General features: G+C 36.2%; 2 protein-coding genes across 3 annotated transcripts in view; one reads left to right on the top strand and one right to left on the bottom strand.

Annotated features, from left to right (window-relative positions):
* Positions 1-29: 29 nt before the first annotated feature.
* Positions 30-11721, bottom strand: LOC136798781 (glycerol-3-phosphate dehydrogenase, mitochondrial-like). Its single transcript, XM_067055448.1, has 15 exons — positions 11602-11721; positions 11182-11240; positions 9544-9650; positions 7127-7251; positions 6186-6283; positions 5529-5692; positions 5174-5287; positions 4691-4880; positions 4165-4358; positions 3673-3986; positions 3359-3511; positions 3046-3186; positions 2512-2656; positions 1909-2042; positions 30-1092 (listed from the first exon to the last, which is right to left on the bottom strand). The coding sequence occupies exons 1-15, from the start codon at positions 11677-11679 to the stop codon at positions 988-990; spliced, it is 2121 nt and encodes a 706-aa protein (XP_066911549.1). The 5' UTR covers positions 11680-11721; the 3' UTR covers positions 30-987.
* Positions 11722-20806: 9085 nt separating this feature from the next.
* The window catches only part of LOC136798786 (uncharacterized protein DDB_G0283697-like), a 28515-nt gene continuing 21680 nt past the window's right edge, over positions 20807-27641 (top strand). Inside the window, exon 1 of one of the 2 annotated variants that reach the window (XM_067055457.1) lies at positions 20807-20951. Coding sequence is in view for 1 of the 2 variants with exons in the window: in XM_067055456.1 (XP_066911557.1) it covers positions 22674-22889 (216 nt within the window). In the remaining variant the exon portion in view is untranslated. Of the gene's footprint in view, positions 20952-22315; positions 22890-27641 lie in introns of those variants that run through there. The other variant, XM_067055456.1, reaches the window with a different exon arrangement.

The raw sequence follows: 27641 nt of genomic DNA, 5'->3' as shown, positions 1-27641 counted from the left end.
TTTTCGTCATAAAAAAGTTATCTTCAAAGTCAATATACATAGTGTTTTATCGTAGTTTCGACTGGTGAAATGCATAAAAAGAAAAATAACTACTTTTGTTAAATAAAATTTACAAATTTTAAGATATTACAATTCACAGTAAAAAAGAGAAAAACAATAGACCCCGAAAAGCACAAGTCCATCGCAGAGTCACGGCAAAGGTCTGGATCTTTAGTTAGAATATATGGTAGGTACATAACTATTTAATACGATCATACTACGATGGTAAATATATTTTTAATAAAGACTTGACCCAGTCTTGACCTAGACAAGGCCTCGTGCACATAGACCTGTGTCGTGACGTTTTAGAATTTTGAGAGGGCTTGCACGCTTCACTTCGGAAGTAGAAACTTAATTAAGGGGATTATTAGGTTGAAACATGCAATTCCCTTTCCACAAGATCAATTTTTTTTGAATTTCATTGAATCCTTTCTGACTAGTTTTTGCGGCGGCAAAAGTACAAAGACGAAAATAATAACTTTCATAACATAATTGGATTGGAGCTAATTATCTCGCTAACACTTTGGCCACCCGTTTGTTTGGATTTGTTAAGCTCGCTCTAACCGATCAAAGCAGCTGTAAAAGTTTCCACTTTGTTATTTTTGCATGCAAATATCACCAACCGCGCTCAGTTTCTGCGACACTCATTTTCGGCTTTATACGAATATCCCGAAAAATATTGAAGGTGATACAGCTGCCCGTGAGATTATCTGAGAATCGCTAATGCGCTAAATATTTATTAAGATTTCCCATCACCTTATCTCATCTCAACCCTTGGTGGAAAGTGGAAAACAGACCATAACCGAAAGTTTCCTTGACAAACTCCCTGCGACAAAATGGGCTCATATAAAAAATACTCTACTCTAACTCTGCTAAGCTTTAAATTTAATGAAAAAGTTACCTTGGACAAGGCTACTATTCTATCCATTACGTCACCAACGCGCCTGCTCATTGGTCAGCATCTCTAGTCACGTGGTCAGCGATGAAATTCTTTTGTATGAGAATCCCTAGAGGATTGTTGATGATGTTGCCATTCTGTACTGAAACCATCATCTATGGGAAAGAAAGGACCGGCGTAACATACATACTGTAAAGTTCACTCAAATTGGTTTAAAGGGTTGACCAGAGGGTTTGATATTTTCAATCCACAAATACATTGTTTGTTCTTGAGCAAAACTCATAAACTCCTAAAAGTTTATTTCAGCTTTGATATTGTCTAAATCAGAGACAGGTTTGTTTAATGAGAGCGTCGAAAAGTTTTGAAAGCTTCATGTTCTTAGCTTTTTGGGTTATAAGACTAAAAATTTTCCTAATGTGTAAAAAAAAAAATGTGTTCGTAGATTTTTTGAGTAACTTGGTCAAATTTCCTTAGAAATTGAATGCTTCAGAGTCTATAAAACCTTGGAATGTTCTTAGAAACACCCCTGTCTTGCAGCCCGGTGGAACTTTTTTCCTCAGTGGGGATAAAAATTCTTATTAAAATCTCGTGGGGATGGTTTTTGTGTTCAATTTTTAAATCAAGGTCGATTTCCCAGTGGGGCTGAATCTCCAGGGTATTTTCCCACAGGGGACGAAATTTTTGTCAAACTTTCTAGTGGGGTTGGAGTCACAGACGGGTCTCACGGGTCTGAGACAGGGGCGTTTAGAATCTTCAAAGACATCAATATCGCAAAAGGGGCTAAAATATCACGAAATTTCGTCTTTGCTTAAGTTTGTACACCTTAAGTAAAATCCCAAACGAAATACACCCCTTTTAATCAGAGCAACTTCCTCTTGAAACGCAAGTATTCTATTTCCTCTCTCACGCTCTCGTTCTTGCTTGATACTGTCATTATTCTGTGCTGGAACAAGAATTCCTTATGTACGAACCTTAATAAAGCTCTCCATATCTAGAGCACAGTCGTCGCTAACATTACATAATATGTCATTGGCTTCATTTGAATTGATTTCTCGGCTACCGTATGTTTGGAAGATTGCCTGGACATCCTTCTCTTTCAGCTTTCCTACAAAAAACAAATGGGAAGAAACTTTCTTTTAATTCGTCAATCGAAAACGTAAATCCCGTGATATTAGATTTCTATGTGGATCTCCTACTTGAAGCTGGGTTTACAAGATTTTATTATGATATCATGTTTGTAGCTCGATATTCTTGCGAAAGAAACGAAGACTTTGGTTCAAAGAAGATTTTTTGACACATCAACCAAAATTTGACCTATTGTTACAGCCTTCCCAATCTGCACAACCCTCACCGGGCCACTGAGCCAGTAGACTAACATAAAGGAATCAAATGCTAGGGGAGGGGGGTTCAAAATTTTTCGCTCTTAGCTTTTAATAGGAAATGTTATTGCTTATCGTTAAAAAATTGAAGGATATTTTTCTTGCCAGTACAACCACATAAGAAGAATCTCTACCAAAAGACCTTGTCATGTTAAATCATTCAAAAGAATTTCTTCAATAATAAAAAAATCATACCAGTGCCTTTGCTGTCAAGTTTTTTGTATATAGAGGTCAGTAAATCTTGGTTCGTACATTCGGTATGGTCTGTAGTTTTGACGTCCTCTGCAGGATTGGAAGAACCCATGGTTTTCAAAAACTCTTTTGCTTCATTGATCTCTTTCTAAAAAGGAAGAGTGAAGTAAACACATCAGGCTTTGAAGTAACACGAAAATACTTAGTCGTGTATTGCTCTCGAAAATTATAGAATACAGTTGATTGACTCTCGCTAATTCGAGCTCAAACGGAATCTTATTTTGTTCGAATTATGGAGAGATTCGTATTATAGAAAGCATCTTAATAATAGCATTTTTCCCTGATGGGGATTGAGAATAAGTTCGAATTATAGAAGTTCGAATAGACGACAGTTTACTGTAATACTTTCATCCTTAATTCACACATAATACAACAAGATTTCTTTTCATTTCTATGAGCTCCCTTTTACATGAAGATAGCATCAAATAAAATAAGACATAGATGGCACCCTTATAACAAATTATCGACCAATATTACCTGTCTTTTTGTCTGATCCCAGCCTAACTCTTCTCCCATGATATCGGCCACTCGTGGCAAGATACTATCTGTGACACGGACATCCAGAAACGCTAGACGAAGCCTTCGTGCAAGCATATCAACCAACGTACAAGCATATTCCTGAAAATCCAGAAATGGAATGACCTTTCAGAATTTTGAAATTTCCTGGCGCTCTTGACAATATCTTAAAAATACAGTTTATCAGGTACTTTTTAAAGATAACCTGAGAATTTCTCAACCTTGCAAAAATAAAATAAAAGAATAGCAACAAATAACCAATAAACTTCTTTACATTTCGTGCACTGTAAATAACTTCAGCTTCGATGTAAGGGTACCCATCAGCCAACTTTTGGCCAAGTACAGGCCATCGTTGACCACTCATGCTTGAGAGTTCAACTACTTGTGATGCTTTCACACCGTAAGAGTGTGCCAAGTGTTCCGCTACCTGGTTGAAGATAAGTTGAAAGTTTCAAATTGCCATCCTTTATCACTATCAAGCATCAAAGAAATTCAGGAAAGCTAAACTTCAAATGGCTCTAATGTGTTACTCTATTGACTTTTGACTGTGAAAAGATTTTTCAAGCAATGGAGAAAAATGAGACCTACCTCAGGTGTTATGCCGAACTGTTGAACAAGTCGTATGAAATATGTGGGCGTCCACCCATCCGCCCCTTCTAACAATTTCCCATCCGTCACACAAGGTTTGGTGTCACTCATTCCACTGGATTTGACTGCTACATCCACAACATCTTGTGCCATCGAACGATAGGTGGTCCACTTCCCGCCCGCAATAGTAACCAATCCGCTATCAGAAACGTCAGTCACGTGATTTCGCGATACAGATTGCGTGTCTTTGGATTTGGGGTCTAACACAAGGGGCCGGATACCTGACCAAGCAGAAAGCACGTCTCCACGACGGACTGAAAAAGAAGACATTTTGGTCAAGTTGAGATCGTTAGGGATAACAAACGTTATTTAAGAATTCTTCCGAAAGAATATATTTTCAAAAGGTCACTAGTAAAAAAAAAGCGAGGTTAGCTCTTAGTGGTTGAAGAAAATGACGTAAATCAGAATGAAAACAAAGATAATGATGATTACTTTTGAGGTCGGGATTGATATATTTCTTTGTTTCCTTCAATACAAAGTCGATTTCTTCTTCGGAGGGATGGGGAGAGTAGGACACTTTACATTTCCGATCGGTCGTTCCAACGATCGTTTTTCCTTCCCAAGGTAGAAAGAAAATGACTCGACCATCACTCGTGGCTGGGTCCAATAAACCATAATTTTTTGGACTGAAAGAAAAAGTGATAAAATTTAAAATGAGAAAAGTCAAGAACACAACAAAACAAAGATAGGGAGAGGTCAGTTGTTTTGGACGAGTTCTAGCATTTAAACAAAACTATAGCCATTATTTAAAAAGACTGACAAGTGTAGTTACCGCTTAGAATCGGTGAATGCAAAGCGACCTATCAATTTTACTTTTCGACTTTTCATCACATCATCTATCATTTGAAACAACGCTTTTCGGGTTTGTATTTTTATATCTAAAAAATAGTGAAATTTTCTTCTTATTTCACTACAGTTCTCCTCATCTGCGACGGGTTATAATAAATAGAAATCTTACCAATAATAATCGGGTAGTGTAATGTGAATACCAGAAGCTGGTAAACAAATCTCTGGCGTGTTTTGATTATCCATTTTTCGTATGGCATCCGTGAAGGGACCAGTTGCATTGATGACACATTTTGCCTTGATGTCCCATTCTTCGCCTGTCAATGTGTTTCGAACGTGTGCGCCGCTCACTTGTTTCTCGCCTGTGAAAAAGCAAAAGATTAGTAACAGTCTTACCCAGCTCTCACTGTCTGATTCTTAGTCCGATTAAAATTCCATTACAGGGTGGGAGCAACTAACCCTGATAAAAAAACCATTTCACCATCTTGAATTTATATTTCCTATAAGTTCGATTTCGAGTTGGAACAACTTTTCTGGGAGGAATTAGAAAAAGGCTTTGACTTTCATTGACTAACCCGATAAGAAAACGGGTTTTCACTCATCCATCGAAGGACTCACATGATCGAACTGTGGATAAAATCACCTCGATACTTACCATCCTTCTGCTTGAACAAAAGATGTTTCACTTCAACGTAATTCAAACAAGCAGCTCCTTCTCTGATGGCAGACATTGCGAGCGTCAGATTCATCCGGGCGTCGTCTTGTTGTCCTGGAAGAAAGTGAATGAGATGTATAGAGAAATGGCTACAACAATCGACTCAAATCGACTCAAAAGAGTTTCGAGAGAATTGATTTCAACTATGTGCAAGCTTCGGTGTCTATTGTTCTCTGTGAGCCTTGGGTTAAACGCAATGACGAATAATTCTCCTAAAAAACTAGTTCTAGCAAAACGTGGTTTAGTCTGAAGTAAGAGACTAGAAATAAAAAACCGGACTTCTTTATCACCTTACCATCGTAATAAACGATTGAGCCACAAAGACCCTCTTGTTTGATCATTGGAAATTTCTCGATAGTTTTGTCTTTCGTCATGTAATAGCTGCTTTTCAAAAGTTTCCGTCCAGCAACCAAGTCGTACATTTTGATACCGGCCCAAAAGTATGGCACCTGCCACCATCTGAGAGAGACGGAGAATGTAATCTCACTTTTTTGAAGCATTTCATAGATTAGTGAATATGGCAATCAAGTAAAATTTGAAGTATTACTATAATCAAATTCCCTTTTTATCTACTGGAAAGTATCTACAATCCTCCAACAAATATCTTTAGTTAGAAGAATTCTGAGCATTCTTGCAAGATCAACATTCGTCCCCCAGACCCTACTACCATTGTTAAGAGCGGGTATTGCAAAAAAATGAACGTTGAAAGTGGGGGACCGTGTGAGACATTTTTCGATTCACCAATCTATCTTTGAGCTAACAGATCCATGAAAGGGAGTTGGTTTCAAACTTCATTAGGCCAAACGGCGTCAAATATCTTAATCAAACTGCTGTATCGATACAACACGTATGGCCACATGGCCCTGGTACACCCGAACCCGATTCTCTGGAAGGTTGGGGATGATATGTAAGTCCAACAGAGATTAGTAGTACATTCATAAAGAAATCATACTTGTAAACAGGAAGTAGTATAGGAAGAGGACTTGCGATATGAGGCGCCACTTCTAGCACATTTGCTCTCTCGTGGAGCGCTTCCTTGACCAAATGATACTGTGGAGATAAAAGTATTTCAATATTGAGAAAACATAGTTATCAGTTGAGTATTACTTTATTTGAGGGTGTATCATAGTGAAGTGGTCCTTCTTGCATTTCTATATTTTTGTTATTTTTAGAATGTTTGTAGATAGAAATTCTTTAAAATGGTAGAAGAATGGCACTAGCCTGGAGTGGTTTATAATACGTGCAACACAGTAATATACAATATTGTTTATATTTATTAGTTTTAAGTTTTGTCCTTTAGTTCATCACTATACTCTACTCTGTCTCAAACTATAGACGTCTAACATGTTATAGACTAGAACGACAACACCGTGTTGAACTAGGCTGGACTTAAAAACTGTTGGTTTGCCGTCACCCGACCCTAGATTTTGGAGGTAGGTCCGAGTCCGAGTCCAACCCTACTGATAGTAATTACTTTCAAATGTTTCAAACTGACATTTTGTCAAAATTTCGAAAAATGAGGGTGCTTCAAAATGACATATCTTTTATTGGGTTTGAGCTACCGGCATAAAATTTTGACACAATGTTCAGGATAAACAGGGCTTTAAAGTCGACCCTAGTTTTTAGGACTTATCTTTTAGTCTTGGTGTACCAATTTTTATTTGATTGAAAATTTGACCGAAAATTCAGACGTCACTTTGGAAAAACATCTCTGGTTTCGCAAGAAAATTATCAAAATAAGCGATGAATTCGATTTAGATAAGTTGATATATTCATAGGCTATCCATTTCCAAAGTTTTCTGGCTGCAAACACGTTGAAAAAATTTCAGTGGACGTCAAACCAAAAACCTACATTTTGGGGTTCACACACATTTTGGGGTGCAGACAGTGTACCTGTTCGCGATCGAGATTCATGATGGCTTTTTGTAGATAGCGGACACCACCATGCACAAGTTTCGTACTCCTGCTACTTGTCCCTGATGCATAATCATATTTCTCTACCAAACAAGTCTTCAAACCTTGTAAAGAAGAAGAACAAAACCATTTTGAAGGGGAGTATTACCCAAGATTAAAGCCCGTAAAGCTTCATTGGGCTTTTCCAGAAATAGCCCGTGCCCCCTGTTGAGGATATCGGATATCCAGGGGGTTAAATATCTACAAGGAAGCGGATATCCGGGGGTAAAGTGTCTTTTCAAGTAAAAAATACGATATCCAGGAGTAAGCATCTTTATAAGAGAAGATATCCAGGGGGTTGAGCATATTTTCAAGAGTGGATATCCAGGGGGTGTTTACTAATAAAATAGGATATCCTATATAATATATATAATATAGGGGGTTCGATACTTCGAAAAATCAATATCCTCAACAGTGGGGGTAAAATTTTTTTCTTCTGGAAAAGCTTCAGTTAGGTTAATGAGAAGGATTTGAGTAAACATATGGACACCGGGTGTTTCACGTTATCAAACCTTCGTTTCTTTCATGATCTTGATAAAATAAAAAAATATCCAGTGATCAAGGGGGTTCGCAACAAAATAATTTCAATAGGCAGGAGCGTAACATCCCCCGACCCAGCCCGATCCAGATTTATCGATGGTGTGGACCTATAAAAATCAAAATCCTAAAGGATGTAGAATTTTTTCAAATGTTCTAAGGGAAGCAAGAAAGTGGGAGAATTCGATCTCATATATGTTTCCCTAATAAGTAAGTTGAGGGTAATTAAGGCCCGTAGTAAACTGAACAAAGGTTATTTTGATTATACTATAGATAGGGTGAATTTTACTCGAGCTTCAAAGAAAAGTTCAAAGTTCCTTGAAAGAAACTAATGAATTGATGAGTTTAGCTTTGGACTAGGCAAGAGCTACCATAGCAACACTGAACATTTTAGGAAGCATGATCAAATTATGATGAGTGTAGAAAATCTGGATCTCATTTTCGAAATAGGGGAATTCTTTCAAAAGAAAACACACAAACGTCCAACAGCGCCACAATTCTATTCTTTGCAAATTGAAACAGTGACCGAGAGATTTTCATTTGAAGAAAAATACGAAACCACACGTCTCTCTCATTGGAGAGTATCAGCATTTCGGTTTATAATTCATTTATTTCATAGAATGATAGAATGGATATGATCATTTTCTAGACCACTCGTGTATCACAACAAGAACGCAATGCGTCTGAGAGAAGGTTGAGAGAAGGAAGGAAATTAATGAGTAAACTGGAAACTTTCATTCAATTCGAGAACGGAGAAAGTCTGATGGACACTCGACTGGTACTTCCTTTAATGATCAAAGACTTTAAAATATCATTAAACCGGGTCTATATCAGCGAATATTAATTTGAGAAAATTATCAAATGATACAGACGTGATTAGAACTACTGAGTGATGAGTGCTTATCAGAAATTACTGATCGATTATTCAAGACCAACTATTTGTTGGGATGAGCCGAAAAGACCGAACACAAAGCCCTCAGAGAAACGTTTGAGGTGGCTGAAGGACGAAGCCTATGGGAACAGTAAATACAAGAGCACTGAGTTTAACGTCCGTCGATCACACATTTCAAATCGCAAGCTACAAATGACGCTGGAGAAAGACATCGGTTGCTATGCAAAGATTCACGGCACAAATTGCGATGAAGTTGAACGAAAACAGAAAGAATTATTTCGCGATCAACAAAAACGTTTGAATATCATTGGAAATAGATCTTTAAGTCGTGAACTACCAAGTCGAAAGGAGGTACGAAAAAGGACTCCTGTGCCAAAGCGACCAACACCAGCCCTGGAAATTCCACCAGGCATTGAATCACATTGTCTGTTGAGGATCACCAAGCATTCAGCCATCCAATCGGCTTCCAGGAACTCAAACGAGCAGTCACAAGCACCGTACACCGAAGCTTCAGATTACATGGTCTACAGACATTATTATGATCCGTTAGACCAGTTAGGTGCTCAGAGGATGAGTAACTTCAAACCTTATAACAACGTTGGCAAGATTGAGATCATTCGCACTAATAAAGTAGGCCGTGCAGCATCCAGTCAAAGTCACATCATAAGCTCACACGAAGTGAAGCAACTGTTTTATAATAGAGGTTCTAGGAGTGTAATTCCAACAGCTAGGGTTGGAACTGTAATTGATATACCATAAAAATTGTACTATTTTTAATTTATTTCATACTTCAAAGTCTGGGTTAAAATTATTCTTCAAAAAACGTAGATATGACACTTAAGATTTGTGAAAACCTTTATTAGATTAGTTCAACTTTATTATTGTATTTGAGCCCTGAAATTTGTTCAAAATAATGTCGAATATATACCTCTAGTTTGTGCATCGAGGGCCACGCCACACCCTGTGGCGCCACCACCAATCACCAAGACATCAAATTCTTCATCTGGTGATTGTAATCTCTTCAACAGATCATTTCTGAAATGAAATGAAACAAAACTCTGAAACTCAGCGGATCTGTGATTATTGAAAAGATAATTCCGAGTGGAGTATTATAAAAAAAGACACAGATTCAAAAAAGTGAGAAATGAGAATGAAATATGATTTTCTTGTAAATTGGTGCTATGATCTTCATTTCTATATCAGAAACTCTTCGATCTTAGAAAGTCATAAATGCGAAAAAAGTCAAAAAATATCCAATCAGTGATAAACTTTGGACTATCTTTCGATCGAATATTCTTTTTTAACTTTTTTTCCCATCAATGATGTTCTAAGATTAAAGAATCACTCTTGTGAAAATGATAATCATAGCACAGTTATTGATGAAGTTCATTTTTCATCTTCGTTTTCCAACTTTTTGTATTTTCACTTTTTTCTATCTAATAATATTTCACTCTTAAATATTTTTTCAACAAGCACTAAACCACTAATCAAATTCAATCAAAAGTTGCAGTCTTTATTGTCTTTGTTGCAGACTATATTGTGACAGACTTTATTAGATAAAAACCAGGAGGAACCGTAACAGGAGGAACCCTTATAAACCCTGCTGATGATGAAATTGATTTCTCTAATTCCATGCTTCAAAAATTTACATTTTACAACAGTACAAAAATCTTTCAAATTTATGCTGACTCATTTTCATACCTGAAAATACACGATGTCAAGCCCCATTTTAGTGGAAATATTTTGAGTTAAGCTTCAAGGAAGCTCAAAATGAGAATCTAGAGTTGGCAAGAAATAACCGTGAATATAGAGTTCTTAAGCCGTGGTTACACTACATTAATATCTTTAAAAATTTTGAAATTTTTTAATCAAAAATACATTAAAGAAATTAACTATTTTCTTTTAAGTCTTTTTGAAATTTTTGTATGTTGTATCAAATCTGCAATAGTTTTTTCTCAACTCATTTTCTCACTCAACAAACGACATGAGTGGAAGGAGGAAGGCAGCAGCACGTATTGTGCTAATTCTTTTGAAATGGAAATTTGAGAAGAAATATTCGAAAAAGAAAAGTCGAGCTAAAAGGTCTTACTGGGTACGCCTAGTGGTTAAAGTTGAGAAACGAAAAAAGTGCCTACAACAACATATTTGCTGAACTTCGTCTACGTGACCAAGAAGAATTTAGATCTTATTTAGAACTTATCCTATCTTTCATCCCTATCTCATATTACGTTTTGAAAATCCCAAACGCTAGAAAATTCATTAATCGAAAAAAATGTACAGAACTACCATGTCGGTGGCCTTGATCTCGAGAGAAGTGAAGAAAAAAACTTGAAACTCTTTACCAAAAAAATGGTAAAGAATCGCAAGAAATAATTTCTTTTTCAAGAATTTATACGTCTTTATTTGTAAATTTTTAATCATAAAGACTTGATTAAAATATTTCAGAAATTTAGAAATAAATTAATGTAATGTAACCACAACTTTAGGACATTCTTTTCGCCTGATTTTATAAAAAACATGTAAATTTAATAAAGCATGGAGCTGGGAAAATCAAAAGCAAAATTACCTTGATGGCAAAGGTTTCAAATATTCATCTCTCTGTGATTGTGTTGCAGCCACAAGGCTCTATAAAATGTACGAATTAAACAAAATCGAGATATTCTTCTTTATAATACTGAAGTTGTTTTTCCATCCCTCAAATCAGTGTTATGACTAAGAGCGAGGTCATTTTTAAATTCATAATTAGATGGTATGAGATCTTTTACTAGTAGATACTTTGGGATAAACAAACCCTAAAATTGGAATCCAACCGTTTTCTTTCTATAAAGCAGCAACTTTTCACTTAAATATCTCAATTTCTGAAGATAGTTGTTACATAGCAAAAAAATCTAGGCGTTTTTCTCAGCATAATTGAATTTACCAGCAGTTCAAGGAACATAAACCATCTGATTATTAAGTTTAAGTCAAAATAAAAGAAATTCAATACCTTGTCAACTTTTTGGACTTTGTATAAGCTGTAAGCGCCAACACAAGCTGTTGTACTTCCTATTGCTATTCGAAACATTTTTAATTTTTTTCACTCTAAAAATAAGGAAACAACGTAGTAAAACTTTCAGATATTATTATTAAGCAGAACTTAAACATCCAACATTTAAGTATCATTACTGCCCTTACTGTTACTTCTGGAATACCACATTATTTCACATGATGGATTCAAGTTTTCCCTCAGTGCACTGAATCTAATGCTTTTGAGAAATCAAACAAAAACAAAGACAGCTGGTAAGTTTTAGCTTTTACACACCCAACTGCACCCAATAATCGCTGTTAGAATTTGACCAATAATTGAGGGTTCTTTTACAAAAAGCTTTTGATTTGTACGAAGGACTGCTTCAAGTCGGATGGATTCTGTTTACAAGAAGAGCATTATAAATCTTTGATGCAATCTATGTTAAGATGATCATTTTTAGGGAAACAGACATCTCCTTTTGGGGAATGGGAGGAGTACAAAGATTAAAAGTAAGATGCCATTGAAGGAGCAAGTTTTCCAAACTTCTGGTGGGATTGTAATGGGGTCAGCAGTCTTTCCTTTAAGCTTAGCAGACAGATCATCCATTGTGAAATGAAGTTTATGAGTTTAAATTTCCATTAACAATATTGAAAATGGGTTTATCTGAAACTTTAGGGAAATTCACACGATACACAATACAAACAAAATTACTGTGAGTGGCTATTCTTGTTCTAGTGGGCATTCTAACAAAATGTAAATACAAACAGAAATAAAAACATCAACAGTTTGTACATGCAAAAAATGCTGACACAAATTCAATCAGTAATCAAAGATCAATTTGGGTTTGATTGGCTTGATTGTTGGTTTTGTTAATTAGTCTGGGGGAGCATAAGGGGGGAGGGAAAAAATTGCTTCGAAAAAACAGGGGGAGAAAAAATCTGTGGAAAGGTTTTTCATTTTCTTTTGTTTGACTATGATTTTTTTTGCAACACCATCAAACACTTCCCTTGTTTTCTAGCAAATCTGAATGGATTGTTCTTCAGGGAAAAATCAACTATAACCAAAAGCCATTGAGACAGTTTACCTCTTAACAACAAAAAGCTTCTAAGGAGATAAGGCTATTGGAAAAAAACAAAAATAGTTAACTACATCAGTTGTTATATCATTAATAACTTTTTATTCTTTGTATGGGCTAGATAGCATAGAGAGGAACATTTTTTAAGCTCATTTGCCGAATGTTCTACCTGACTTGTGTTGTGTAAACTTGTCACCATTGTATTGTTGCAAAGAGAAAGATAAAAAAGGTAAGAATAATAATAGCCTATTTTCCATAGCTGTCAACTTTGCCTCACAAAAATGCGGGAGAGCTCCAAGTTGGAGAAATTTTCCCCGATAATCCAATTTTTCCAAATAGGAAAATCTGGAAATCAGGCAGAATCGGGGGAATTTTCCCACAAAATTCAATTTTATCAGAATCTTTTTTCAGGAAATGGTGGAATTTTTTCGTCCCAACCCAGTACCAATTTTCCAAAATCAGGAAATTTTGCCATTTCTGTAACAACTGTTACTATTTCCCCATGGAACTTTTAGCTAAAGATGTCCTTTGTGTCGCTCTTATGATCATTATTTATCAATTATAGCAATTATCTCGTTTTAAATTCTAAAAGTAATTATCTTTTATACGAATCCCTAGACGTTTGTATTTCCTTTGTAGTATAATCACTAGCTCATTGTTTCTAGTTTTTTCTAATGTCAGAATTTTCACTGTATATTTTTTGATCGCTCTGTATGAAATTAGTTCAACAGTGCGAGTTATGACAAGAAGACAGAATGAACGAGATGAATATTTTTGCCTGAAGTCAATGGCTCACTTTTGAATTCATTACTTTACAACAACTCTCCAGCATTTTCAGGATTTTCTCCTGCATCTCCCGCATTTCCAAAAATTTTCCCACTTCCTGAAAAAACGGCATGGCAAAATTTCCTGCATTTCGAAAATTGGGACGAAAAATTCCCTGATTTCCCTAATTCCCCACCCCCCAAAAAAAGAGTGGCATTTCCGATGCGTGTACTTTTGCAAAATGCATCGGAAATCCGCTCTTTTTTGCCTTTTTTAATTCAATTGCCTTGGAAATTCATACATAAATTTCTCTCGCCTTAGCCTTAGAAATTTTGAATTTCGGTGAAAACTTTTGCCCTCTGAAATCCTGCGTTGTCCGCCCCCCTGTTACAGACAAATTCTGAAATGGCCCATTGAAGCTCTCCCACATTTTTGCGAGGCAAAAGTGACAGCTATGTATGGGAGAAAACATGATATGTGCAGGAGTCTCCCGCACAATGAGTGTTCGTGCAATAGGCACCCCCCTCTATGATGCAATTACTAATCCTTTTTATAAAGGGCGACAATCTAAAATATCTTCTGTTCGCGTCATGCAACATCTTCAAATCCAGTCGGTCGGTCGGTCGGTCTCTTGCCGCCATCTTTGATTTGCCAAATTAAATGTGCGTGCACATGTGTGAACCTTAAAAGCGGACCTTATTTTTGGCTCTCAGGGTTATTGGTCCTACCGCGTCATTGAATTTCTACTTGAAATTTTCAATAAGGGTACATGAAAAAACTTAAACGGGACTCAGTGTGGGTTAAGCAAACATAAACTCGTAGCAAACGATGATTCAAAGAAGTGCTCAGCTCATTGAGTTTAAAGCCCGAAGGGCTAGAGTAGAATCTCTAACCTTTCTCAGGCAAGAAAAAGTGAAGCCACGATTCCCTTGCTAGCCCCTTTTCGGCCCGGGGCTTTGAAATCAGTACCGGGTAGCAACTCCAGAAGATTTTTCAAATTTCACATTTTTTTTTCAAAACCTATCCTATCTTGTAGAACTTTGAAAAAGAAAGAAAATGAGGGGTCATAGGCCTCCAGAGGATAAGTGGTTGTAAAGATATTCAAATTTTAGTGTCAAAAATTTGACTAAAAATGTCAAAAAAAGGTTAGGAAAATAGCTTGGAAAAATTCAAAAAATGTGTCAAAAAAGAAAAAAAAGATATTTCCCAGTCACACTTCTTTAATTTTGCATATCTCTTTTTCTAGTGTAGCTAGAGAGCTGAAATTTGAAGGGAGAATTCTTTGATGGTGTTAGAATATTATTATTACGACGCTATTAAGACGCTCACTATTTGCATTATGCATTGCTCGCTGATCGCAGTTTGAGCACTCTTGTGACTCCACAATGCAATCTAGAAAATGTGTAACCGTACATCCTGTGCCCAAGTTCAGGAGTTGCCATAAAGCCATCATGGTAATAACTGGGAGGGCACATTTTGCTATACATTGTATATTGGCTCACTGTTTTTGTAGTTCGAGCACTCTTGGATTGGGTGGAGAGTCTTCATTTAAGACGCTCACTATTTGCATTATGCATTGCTCGCTGCTCGCAGTTTGAGCACTCTTGTGACTCCACAATGCAATCCAGAAAATGTGTAACCGTACATCCTGTGCACAAGTTCAGGAGTTGCCATAAAGCCATCATCGTAATAACCAGGAGGGCACATTTTGCTATTCATGATATGCACCATTGCAATGTCTTCCATTCCACCCAATAGCTGATTGGTTGAAAGTGACGTATTGACTGCTTTTACGTCACTTCCAACCAATAAGCTATTGGTTCCGTGACGTAATGTCAGAAGACATTGCAGTGGTGCATATCATGAATACATTGAATATTATTATATAAATATTTGTAAAATATTAGTATATTTATGAAGATAACGAAAGATATATGTTTTAAATTGTTTTTGAAGAAAATTAGCTTGGAAAAGGTTGAAAAGAGTCAAAAAAGGTGATAGGACCCATTTTCAAGGGGCCTCTGGAAATGGAGGGACAAAAAGTTATAAGTAAAGAATAAGTTTTTCTGAAAGGAGAAACTCCAAATGAAAAGAAAATCTATTTGGCAGAAATATAAACTTTTTTTGGGACATTAACATTGACTTAACTTTGGATCCCGTAGGGATCCTTGTAGGGTTGGGAGCTTTCTTAATTTTAAGGTCTGTAAATTACACGCTATAAGTATTTGTGAATGACAGCTTTCTGTGGTGTCTCGTTGGCGCAAGCGGTTAGGCATTGGGTTTGTAAACCAAGGTTGCTTGCATTTGGTGGTTTGAGCCGGGGTCGGTGTAGCCTGGGTATCCAGACTCAAAATTTCAGAAAAAAAACTCTTACCTCAACATACAAAGTTTCTAAAATTTTAGAGTCTGGTGCAACTAAAAAAGTCTGATACAGTTTTGAATATACCTTTTCTCAAAGAGGCCACCCTGTTGAACAATTATGTAGTCCACCAGAAAAACAATGATAAAACCATGCAAAATTATTACAATATGCATGATACAGTAATTATGCATGGAGGGCTCTATCATTGTTTTTATGGCTGGACTACATAATTATTCAACAGGACGTCCTCTTTGAAAAAAGATCTATGACACAGTCTGTGAGTGAACCCTTGTTGACAGAATCTCAAAACTTTGGAAACCCAGACAGACACACATAATTACTTACCATAAAATCTCTTTTACAAACTCTCAAAACTACTTTAAACTATATCCAAGCGTCAGCCACATTCATTTAAAGGCTCCTTTCCATCAGCCATTTTGTTTAGTTAGAAATGAACCTGTGTTTTTGCAGAGGAGTTAGTTGGACCAGACCGTAAACCAGAGACAAGATTATAATAAACTAGACAGTGAAATAGTTTACGGTCTGGATATCCAGGCTAGGGTCGGTGAACTGTTTCACAGGACCCTGCCGACGCACCGGACTTAACGAACACCAGACACGCGAAAGTCCGGTGTAAAATGAAAATTTTTTTACCACCGAACAATCTCTACACTGGACTTAAGGAAGGCGGATGTCCGGTGTTGGAGAAGGATATTTTTTTCCACCGGACAATCAAAAATCCGGACATGACCAGTCCGGTGCGTCCGGGGCGGATCTTTAAAAATTGTTTGGTTCCCGTCATTTCGACTTTAAAAAGTGGGTCGGTCGGTCGGTCGGTCAAAAATATTTTTTTGTACATACATACCATCTTTGTTAATTGAAGGCATTGCATTGTGAGCCCTATTGCCATAATCATCACGCAACATCTTGATTTTAGAAAGTGATGCTTCGCGAGCGTGGTCTGCTTCCACGAAGGTCCGAATTATGAAATCGGGTTAAAAAATCGGGAAATCATGGATAAACTGGTTTTTGGTTCACTTTCCGCTGGCGCGCCGCGCTCGCTATTTCAGTGTAGACCTAAAGCTCTAAAACAGCATCTAATAACATGAAAACCAGAATATGATTCTTCAATGGGAATCAAAACTATAAAGTGCACTTACAAACATCAATTTGTCAGATCTAACAAAATTAATAACCACACTGTCATCATTGACAATAAAACAAACGATTTTCTGTCAAGAGCCTTGTAAACATTCCAACAACTTCCATCGAAATGATCTATCACAGCTCAGTTTACCATTTTTAGCGCGGTCCGAGGATTGAGCCGAGAACTCTCGCATAGCACCCGAGCTCCCGCGCGGCGCGCGCCGCGGGATGAAAAACTTCAATCTGTCAATCATTTTCTCAAGCGAAGTGTACGCGAAGTGTACGCGAAGTGATTCTAGCTTTACGATAGTGCCGCGGATCATCAATGGATAGTATTCAATTATCATTATCCCTTTATTTTTATTCCTAGAACTTTTGCAAAAAAAAGGAAAAATAGAAAAGTTGTATTTTTTACTGCCCTATTCACATACTGAATTTGAAAGATCTTCTATGTAGCGTTTTTTTGCAAACTTCGAAAAACTGATTTTTGTCCCGCCTTTGCGGGATTTTGGCTCAAGTGCTTGAGTGCAGCATAGGGTACAAAGTCCAAATATGCGTTTCCCGTAATTTTTGTATGAAGAGTTAGGTCTATACTGTATTTCGATTTGAAAACTTGTAAACACTGAGCGCGCAGAGGTTGACAATTAGGAATCCAGAAGTGGCAAAAGGGGTCTCCGACTCTCCGACTCTAACTTCAGAGTAAAAATCAGGGTCGGTCGGATGACGGGAACCAAACAATTTTTAGAGATCCGCCTAGTCCGGTGTTTCTTAATTTTTTGTTTCGTAAATGTCCGGCGTCCAAAATTCCCTGTATGCAACACCGGACTGACACCGGACTTATTGTGTCCGGTGTAGCGAAAGGATACTTTTTGCCACCAGACAAATATACACTGGACAGTCCGGTGCATCGGCAGGGCCTTCCTTGACCTTGTCAGTTACATCAATATGCCTTCTTACCTGTCTTTAAAAATATAAATAAGAGTAATCACGGAAAAGGACGCGAAAAAAAAAGACATAAGTGTGAGAACAGAGTAATCAAACTCGTTAGAAAAAGTACCATTAGAAGTCATAAAAAATCAACCTGAATAAATGCAATCGAAATTCCAGAGAACTTCATAATTCCCCAAACAACATTACATTACTATGTCAAACTCCCATCACATAAATTTTACAATTACGTCAGAGTAGACTACGCTCGCCACCGAAGAGGTTTATTTGGAAAGGGTAATTATATTTTATTGTTCGCTTCTTTTTTAAAGATTTGCCAAGTTGGAAAAGTATGAATTTCTTTGTACATATTTTACCTACCCCAAATATTTGGGACGCTGAGTTTTAAACGAATGGTCAAGTTGAAACGAACGATATAAATGTATCAAGGTCTGTTTTATTTACCGCCTGGTGACTTAACAAAAGAGACTTAACTCGATGTTACAATCCAATTATTGAAAGTTTGTCTCTGCCTTTTTATAATGAGCGAGACATACGTTCTCTGATTATGCAATTTTCATATCAACATTTTCGAGGCATTTTGATGTAACTGCTTGTTTCACCGGAAGGGGCAAATTTCAGAAAAATACTTAGAAAACAGTTAGATAGAAACACTTGAGGAAGATAGAAAATCAGGATAGAAGATAGGAAAGTAGGAAGTAGGGGGAAAATAAGAGACGATGCATCCTGGAATATGATATCGTTTGCCAAGCTTTTAAGGTCCACCACAACACAACGACCAACCAAACCACCAAATCATTATGGGTGCTTACAATTGGTCCGCAAAAATAGCGTTATACCGATAAATTGGAATAGCAGAAAATCGGGGAGTTTTACCCGTTTCGGGAGTGTAAAATTACGCGCGAAAAAAAATGCCGCGAAAAAAAAAAATTACACAAACTGTTGAACGTGGTCTGGTGTTGTTGTTAGGTTTGGGTTGTGCGAGTTAGCTTTAGCTAGTTAGTGACTATTTACATATTATCATATTGTTCTATCCTTAGCAAAGATTTTAAGCTATCTTTAAGATGTAAATTAAGATAGGCTCCACCACAGAATGAGAATGGGGAATGAACTAACTCGGGGAGTGAGGATGACAACCTTTGTTTACTGCTGCTAGATAATACCGTGAAAAGGGGTAACTTGCATCAGTGGAGGCTAACATGCATAGCCCTCAAATGAATGACCTGGCTGGTCATTAAAATACACATACGCAACTACGCTTGCAGCTTTTCTCTACCATTTTTGTTTTGATTTATTTTCCTATTTTAATGACCAGCCGGGTCTTTCATTTGAGGGCTATGCATGTTAGCCTCCACTGATGCAAGTTACCCTTTCTCACGGTACCACCCTGACATTGTCCCAGACGGTACTGTAACTTGGTCTAACGTCGACATGCCTCATCTAATCCCGACACCCTTTTTATTAGCTGAAATTGATAGAAAGGTCAAAACAGTTTTTATTTGCTTAGTGGTCACAGAGGAATAATCCTTTTACCAATCAGTTATTTAATCTTTCATATTATTCCTGTCTCTAAAAGAAGGGTGTCAGAATTAGACGAGGGATGTCGATATTAGACCAACTTACGGTACTAATCGAACGTTTGATTGTGATTGAAGTAATCAATAATGATCGATAATAATCAAAGGTGAACCTTATCGATTTTATTGGTGATGGAATACTCACTCAAGTCCAAATTATGGCATTTTTTTTGACCATTTTTGATTCATTCAATCATGATTACTTTTTGATTAATTTTGATCATATTGAATACCTTCGAATATGTCTCCTGTAACAGGGAGTCCGAATCTGAAACTGTGTTTATCTTGCCCAATAAAAACACGCGATTCGCACGCGAAAATCACTTTTGTTTTCTCCAGCCAATCAGAATGTGCGGTATGAAATCCATGGCAAACGCACACAAAATGGCAGGGTGATTATTGAAGGTCATTCTTATGGCTGGTGCTTCTTTTTATGCTTTGGTTTTAGGTCAATGGTTTTAGTTTTTTTTAAAGATATCTATTTGTAATCAATTGGTTATCTTAGAAATCAATGGTTATCGAAGTAAACAATTGGTTTATTGAAGTTTATTAAAAGCAATCAATAACAATCAAAGTACTCAAACGGTTATCAAGTCTTCGAAGGGTTGTTAAGAAAGTGATTGAATACTCACAATTTTTTGGAAATTTTGGTAATCGATAAGTGGTCGTTCTATTACTTCGATCATTATCGATTACTTCGATAATTGAATTTATTGATTAGTACCATCTGGAATGCCTGACTTCGAAGTGCAAAGAAATATGTAATTCAAAAACCTAAAGTCAGATTTCATTTTTTCTATTTTGAAGACATCGCACTGCAGTGGAATTTGGAACGTCAGATTTCTTACGAGGTATTGTTTTGAGAAGTCCTCCTCTGTGAGGGGAACGAACTTGCATCAGTCTACACCAGGGTATTCTCTGGTGTCTATCATAAACAAAGGAACATAAATAAAGGCTGGGATACATGGGGAAAAGGTTGTGAGAATGACTGAACAAACTTCCTCTGTATTTTGTTTTTGTTGCCTAGTAACCCTAAAATTGATCGAAAAAAAAACAAATATCTTACAAATATCTTACAAGTTTTTCCTAGAAATCAGAACCTATCACTTGAACAAACAAGAGAATGACATGTGGTTCCACTGAAGATAAGAATACTTATTTCCAAAAGATTGCTTTGCCAACTGCTTCTGATAATTTTGTAGAGATAGTTAACCCCTTCTTCAACAGTCTTATTTCAGTCGAAAGATAATGTAATGATATGGTTGTAAAGATATTGTTCTTGTTTTAGAAATAAGATTATTATCATTGGTCCTTCTGATGCAAAATTTAATTGACTGAAAACATAAACATATTAAATTTTATTGGTATAAAGTTTACAAGAAGATGCAACCGATATAAGTCTAGAAGCATGAAACCAAATTAACACTTTCCCTGATTTTGTTTGTTTGCTGAATTGGTAAGTTAAAGGTTTTTAAAAATAATTTTCAAGACTCATTCAGCTATATTTAAATTGTATAAAAGTCTACTATATCATTTTGTTTTTGAAAACAAGAGTTCTTATTTTCAATGAATTTTCAAACATTTCAGTTCAGAGTAGATGGAAATCGGATGGGAATTTACCTCTGCACATAATAGACATACCAGGAGGTCGGGGCTCGATTCCCACTTGGCAAGTGAATGTACCTTCGGCCGAGCCAACCCATGCAATGTTAAGGAAATTGGGTAGACAAAAACTCAAGAATCCTGTCGGTGACTGGGCTAGGTATCGATTCCACAATACATCGTGGATAAATTGAGAGTGCGCTGGCCTTGTTCCTTAATGGTTCACGCCGGATTAACGCACTTGATTAGAAAAACTGTGTGTCAGTGTCTCGCAAGCTGGCAGGCAGTATAAACTACAGCGTTAGACGGTTCTAATGAGACGATTCCTAGACCGTTCCCGTTCAAAACAGAACTGGGAATCGTCTGTAATCTGTTAGGAAAAGCTAGTCATCATCACAAAGACTTAGTTTAAAAAGTCACGGAAAATGTAACTTGTGCAAAGTTCGTGACGATTTAGAAAATTTTAATTTTTTTCTGACAAAATCTTTTTAGTACCCAAGGTACTCTTACATCAAAAGACCAGGTTTATATTTTTAATTGAAGCCAGTCTACCACCCCAGTTAGCAGAAAGTAATCAAGCGAAAATTCCCATTGAGCTGCCAGAGTACCTACCTTTTCTTTCATTCGATATATAGCTTTCTTGAAAACAGTCTCTTTAGTGGCTTTTATTCAGTAGCAAAGGAAATTGTGAAATATTTTTTTTGCATTTTTACGGAAAGGGAATGCTTGAATTTATTTGTTATCTTTAACTTTTGTGACAGGAAAAAGTGGTGTAATTTTTGTCGTTCATAGATGCTCTTACAAAACATGAACTTACTATCTTTGATCACATAGTGAAAGACAGAAAAGTAAATAAATATTTATGTCGTCGCAAAATGTTCGGTTGATAAAAAAATGATTGACATATTTCAGCATCGTAGAAATGAAAATTTTTTAGTCTACAACATTCACTTTGAATGGTATGGTATCTTTCAATTATGAGTGTGTAACTATTAGTAACACTTTAGCTGTTTATTAAGCCAATGAAAGAGATTTCACCACGGAATAAAAACAGAGCTATTGTTTTGATTAATTGAACAAGCATCAAGCAGGTTATTATGAAAGGATTTTCCCGTTGTTGTCTTTGTAATGCTCTTTCGTGTGGATGCTATGGATTTTTTTTGCTTTACATAAATAAAAAGAACGTCATTATAAATTGAACTGATAATAGCTTGTAGGAATTTGAAAGATGTGGGTTTTCCACTGAAGCTTAATACATCAGTCACTTATAGAAATTTTTGTGGATGTTGTAAAGTATAGGGAAGAGAGAAAATGTTTTGATAAAAATAAGAAAAAACATCTATCTCAGAGAGAGACTTTATTCTTAAAGGATATTCTATGTAGTGATAAAGGAGAAATAATAAGAACTCATAGTTTATTAAAACAACTTTGCTGTTCACTATATTATACATGAAACATTAAAAAACTTGTGCAAAGATAATGTCGATGAGTGAGATATTGGTTTCTTCTGGGAATATTGGATTAAAAGGTGTTTACACTTGTTTATGGTGCTAAAAATTGTTCAAATGTAAAAATTATGACACGATTGAAGAAAGAGTTGATTAAGAAATCTAGTAGTAATACAACTGAACGTATCCGACGAATCAAAGACCAAAAGAAGGTGGTTAATAGTAAAAGCAACATTAAAATCAGTGAATTTCATGTCAAAAGGTTATTAGAATCTGTTGAAAATGATCCTAATGATTTAGAAGAAGAAGAAAACAACAATGGAGAGAAATCTTCAGTAACTGAAGTAAGTAAAATTCCTTTCGTCTCATGGTTGAAAAGCATTTAAAGAGGTTATTTGTCGAAATTCTACCCTACTTAGGTAACCTGTACTTGGGATACGATATGATTTGATAATCTTGAAATGTTTTCAACCCTCAAAATCTGATTGTATTTCATTTTTGTGGTTATTTGGCGATATATATATGTATATGATGATCGTCTGTATGAAGCAGCCTTCGATTTGTCAGAATTACAGTGGACCTTCCGTAGATTGATAGGTCTCTCTATTGGAGCTTTGCAGTCTCTTAAAACACCCTTGTGTCACAGTCCCGGTGGAACTTTTTTCCTCAGTAGGGATAAAAACTCCTATTGAAATTCAATGGGGGGGGGGGTAGAAATTCTATTGTTCCAAGGTTAAAAAATCCAATGGGAATGGGTTTGGAGTGCAATTTTCAAACATTGAAATTCGAATTGGGATGAAATCAAAGCTAATTCCCCAATTTTCCCACCGGGGACGAAAGTTTTACCAAATTTTGGATGGGGCTGGGATCTCAGCGGGTCTGTGACACAGGGGTGTCTTAAAACCTTTGCAACTGAAACATCCAAAGAGGGTCATCAATGAAGAAAGTCTTCTAGATATTCTGTCATCATCTCATATCATGTCATGTTATGTTATGTGACTCCCTTATAAGATTGTAATAAGTAAGTTAGATCGGTGGAATTGATTTTCTGAAAAACTATTACATCGAATGTAGATTTACAAGTTACGAATAAGCTGCTATAATTTTCTATGCATAAAAACGTGTTCATTTCATAAGGTGTTTTTAGGTATTTCTAACAATATAAAAATGCCACTATGTGTGGATTTTCGAGTTAAGTTAGATTCAGAGACTGAAAATTTTTTAGTGATTGATTGATATTATATTTCGCTTCAGTATTGATTGATTAATTAAGAGTAATCAGTGATTAAATTCTTCCTTCCCTATTCATAATCTTTTGTGACGTTTTATTAACTGTGGATACCCAATATCTTTAAAAGTTTCAAGTCTGTTGAATGAGTTTGTCTTACTACTCTAAAACAAACAATGAAAATAACCTTCTGGTGATTTTTACCTCATTTGCGTGTGTGTACATTCATCAATAATCACATAGTTAACTCCATCCCTGGGTTGTATGTAAAAAGTTTTCACTAGCTTTATGAATCAAGCCACAGTTTGACCACGGACACTTCGAGCTTGCTCGAAGAAAGTCTGAAAGTTTTAACGATTTTTTGGAGATTTTTGACTGTTTTTATAACAAAATAAAAAATCAAATCACGCTGCTTGCATATACTATATTATAGCGTGTCTAGTTGGTTTGATTTTTGTCTGGATGATTTGTGCATGCAGATAACATTTTGGACATCTTTTGCTAACACTGTAGTATGCACAAGCTTCTGATCAGCTTTTCAGGGAAATGGCTTATGGCTAAGATCTTATCACATAACCATCCTTAATTTACAACTGGATTACTCATTTAAGAAATATGTGATTACGAAATACTTTGATCACTCTACATTATAATTAGGTAGTACTTTCGTTTACAACGAATCAAGAAATTTATTACTTAATGCTAATGTATTTCTTGAATCAACCTTGTCCACCGCTATGGACCTAGTGCCGAGTAGCGAGAATAAAGAAGCCCTGAACGTCTAGTATATATTAAAGGGAGATATTTTTTCGCGGGGTTTTGATTTGGCTATTGATATTTCAATCAAAAGAATTTTATTTTTAGAAGAAAATGTTAAAATAGCCTGATCATAGAGATGCATGAGTTGACTTAAAATTTGAATTTGGCGAGTATTTTTTTAAATAAGCATACAAAAATTGGCTTGACAAGGCTGAAATGTACTTATAAGGATGCTTATATCCCAAGCAAAGTTTTGGGGAAATTCCGAAAAACACAGCCAAAAACAGGCAAAATCATAGACTGGAGTCGTTTATAATGCGTGTAATACAGTAGTGTAGGCGTTATATGATAATACGATTGTTGTTTCTGGATTTTGTTTGTATAAACTAAAATTGTTCCCTCTATTACTTTTTGCTTTATTTCTACTATGTCTGAATTAGTCGTCTAGGTCTAGCTTGCTAGACTAGCAAAATCAGGAAAATACATTTTGTGTAGTGTCAAGGTAATCTTAGTATATGCTTAAATTTTTTCCATATACTTATAAGTGCAATGCTTATAAAACAACATGTAATTAATTAGGTGGATGGTGAAAAATATTAATTTAGGCGAGAATGCGCCAAAATTTCTTCCTTTAATGTTAAAGGGCTAAGATTCTGCAGGAAGGTTTTTAATTTTATGAGTAGAAGATGCATTCATCAAACTTTTGAAGGGTTTCCACCATTGCTTCCTGGACTTTGTTTTTTTGAATGATTTCGAATAAGTGTTTTCTTTATTTAAACGATCGAGACTTTAAAACTTTGATTGATTTTTTCAGGAAAATACATATTTGATACGAAGCCTCCCTTTTGCAAGAATACACTCTTCTCGAGATGCATAAATTTATTGTTGTCCTCGTTTTCAAACAGATTCCATTGCTATGAAATTACACATTTAATCATTTAAATAAATTTAAATTCCTAAAAGGCAAACATTAACTCTAAAACAAAAGTACTTGAAATTCAAAATGTCTCATGAGGTGTAAACAACACAATTATCATTGTGAATATGTAATTTTATAGCAATGAAATCTGTTTGAAAACGAGGACAACAATAAATTTATGCATCTCGAGAAGAGTGTATTGGCACGTTACAAATGGAAAAGAGGCTGTACGACTTGACTACTATACCTATAAGCGTACGGGTCAGAATTCCGTTAAAAAGCTCTCATAAAAGAAATCCAATGTTCAAACTGTCAGAAAGTTCACATTCAAATTAACATTTTGACTCGAATACGCTGAACATTTTTGTCTGTACTTCCTTAATGTGATCTTAATCGCGCCGCGTTTCAAACTTTCTTTTCAACAACATTAATTACAAGAAAAATATTTTGACAACGTAGACAGACTTAATAATAGAAGCTACAAATATGTTTTCTTGTCATCTTGAAATTATGTCAGTCACTATCAGAAAAATAGAACGCAAAACCTAAACGATTATATAATAACCGATAACTAAGTCATTTTTCTGTTAAGGGTTATTTCTTGGGGTTTTCCCTCCCTTTTTTACTTTGTAACTGTATATCATATCTTGCTCAGAAAGATATTAATTCTGCTGGACATTTTGTGGTTGTTACATATTGGGCGTGTATGTCATCCTTTTCAATCATGTTCTATTTTTTTCCCTGACCGACCTGACATGGTATATTTCTTTACTATTTATTTGGATATCAGTGTGCTGAAAATGCAATCAAAACTGCTTCACATGATAGTTTCAAAGGATAAAAGACGACACGAGAACGAGACATGCAAAAGGACAAAGATTCTTTCGGCGAATCTAAAGTCGAATCGCGTGTTAATTCTTTAACACTTGGGGCTTAATAAACACTTATTGTGACTTGACGATGAAGCTATCGAAACTTTCCAGACTTTATTCTCTTGGAAAACCTTTAGCCCTTTGCGTTGCCACTAGAGAGCGTTCAAGTTGTCTAAACGGTTATCTGATATTCCGATGGCGTATTGGCGGCCGCCCACGCTAAAGCTCTAAAGGAGCGGACCAATATAAAATATGCCCGACCTTTAGAGCAAAGCGTGTCGTAGCATATTTCCACATCTGGTTCCAGATAATCTAAACGGCTGGTGAATTTTTTATGACGAGGGAGCGAGACGATGACAGAGGGCGTCTTCGATGTCTTCGTTTTGAGCTAGGCGGTAACGTGCGCCCGCCCGAAAAAATACAGGTTTTTAATACAGGTCAAGAAAAAGATTACAGGTCTTACAAAGCGGAACTGGAATGAAGCGCGTGCAAAAATGGCGGCCGAAAAATGGATTCAAATTGTCATGAATTTTGGATTTCTCTGAGCAATTTTTCAACTGATTATCTGTCGATAAAGCTTGAAATCAGCAATTAAGTGTCTACGCAATACTTTTTCTTTTCAACATCCAGCTCACCTTTCCTTCTAAGTTATCATTTTTCTGTAACAAAAAGCAGATTTTTTGATACGTTTGTCCTAGTCAGAAAATCTGCCGTATACTATCTTCGCTTTCTGATTTGAATTAGTAAAGGCAAAAAGTAGTTGAGCTCCAGCTCCTGGACTACGTTTGTCCATGCATTCTCTCACTGTCTCATTCTCATTTTAGTCATTTTTTAGCCTGTATAGCCTGGGGCCATAGACGAACAACTTGTGAATCTCTTAGCGGCATTTGGCCATAAGGGGGAAGGGCTTGACTATTAAATGCTGTTAAGAGAAGGTCGAAAATCTCCTTATAATGAAAAATGGACAAATAGAGAAGGGCAAAATCAGTTAGGTCAACGCTTCCTGCCTTGGTCTTTTTAATACTGTGAAGTCGGGTAATTTGCATCAAGTTAGCCTGGGAATCCAATCTTATAGAAAAAACAAAAAATACCTCACCTCACAAAGTTCTAAAATTATAGAGCTTGGTGCAGGTAGATTAGTCTGGCACAGAATGTTATAAACGGTGAAAGCTTCTTCGTAAAGACGAAAGACATGTATCTATTTTTCGGATCCGGTATGCGGGAATAGTGTCAGGACCTGCAGGCGACCTGGTAGGGTTGGGTTTGGGTGTGGTTTGGGTGTGGTTACGTATCAGATTGGCTAGGAATTGGGTTATTA

The sequence above is a fragment of the Clytia hemisphaerica genome, unplaced genomic scaffold (genome assembly GCF_902728285.1).
Source record: "Clytia hemisphaerica strain Z4C2 unplaced genomic scaffold, Clytia hemisphaerica genome assembly, whole genome shotgun sequence".
Taxonomy (NCBI): domain Eukaryota; kingdom Metazoa; phylum Cnidaria; class Hydrozoa; order Leptothecata; family Clytiidae; genus Clytia; species Clytia hemisphaerica.
Note: the sequence above shows the minus strand (reverse complement) of the source record. Positions and strands in the feature narration are given on the sequence as shown.

Coding starts and splice junctions, on each gene's coding strand:
- LOC136798781 (XM_067055448.1), bottom strand. CDS start 11,679: ATGTTTCGAATAGCAATAGGAAGTACAACAGCTTGTGTTGGCGCTTAC. Junction 5,693..6,185: donor ATACTACTTCCTGTTTACAA/GTATGATTTCTT, acceptor CGTCTCTCTCAG/ATGGTGGCAGGTGCCATACT. Junction 4,881..5,173: donor TTTGTTCAAGCAGAAGGATG/GTAAGTATCGAG, acceptor GCTTTTTCACAG/GCGAGAAACAAGTGAGCGGC.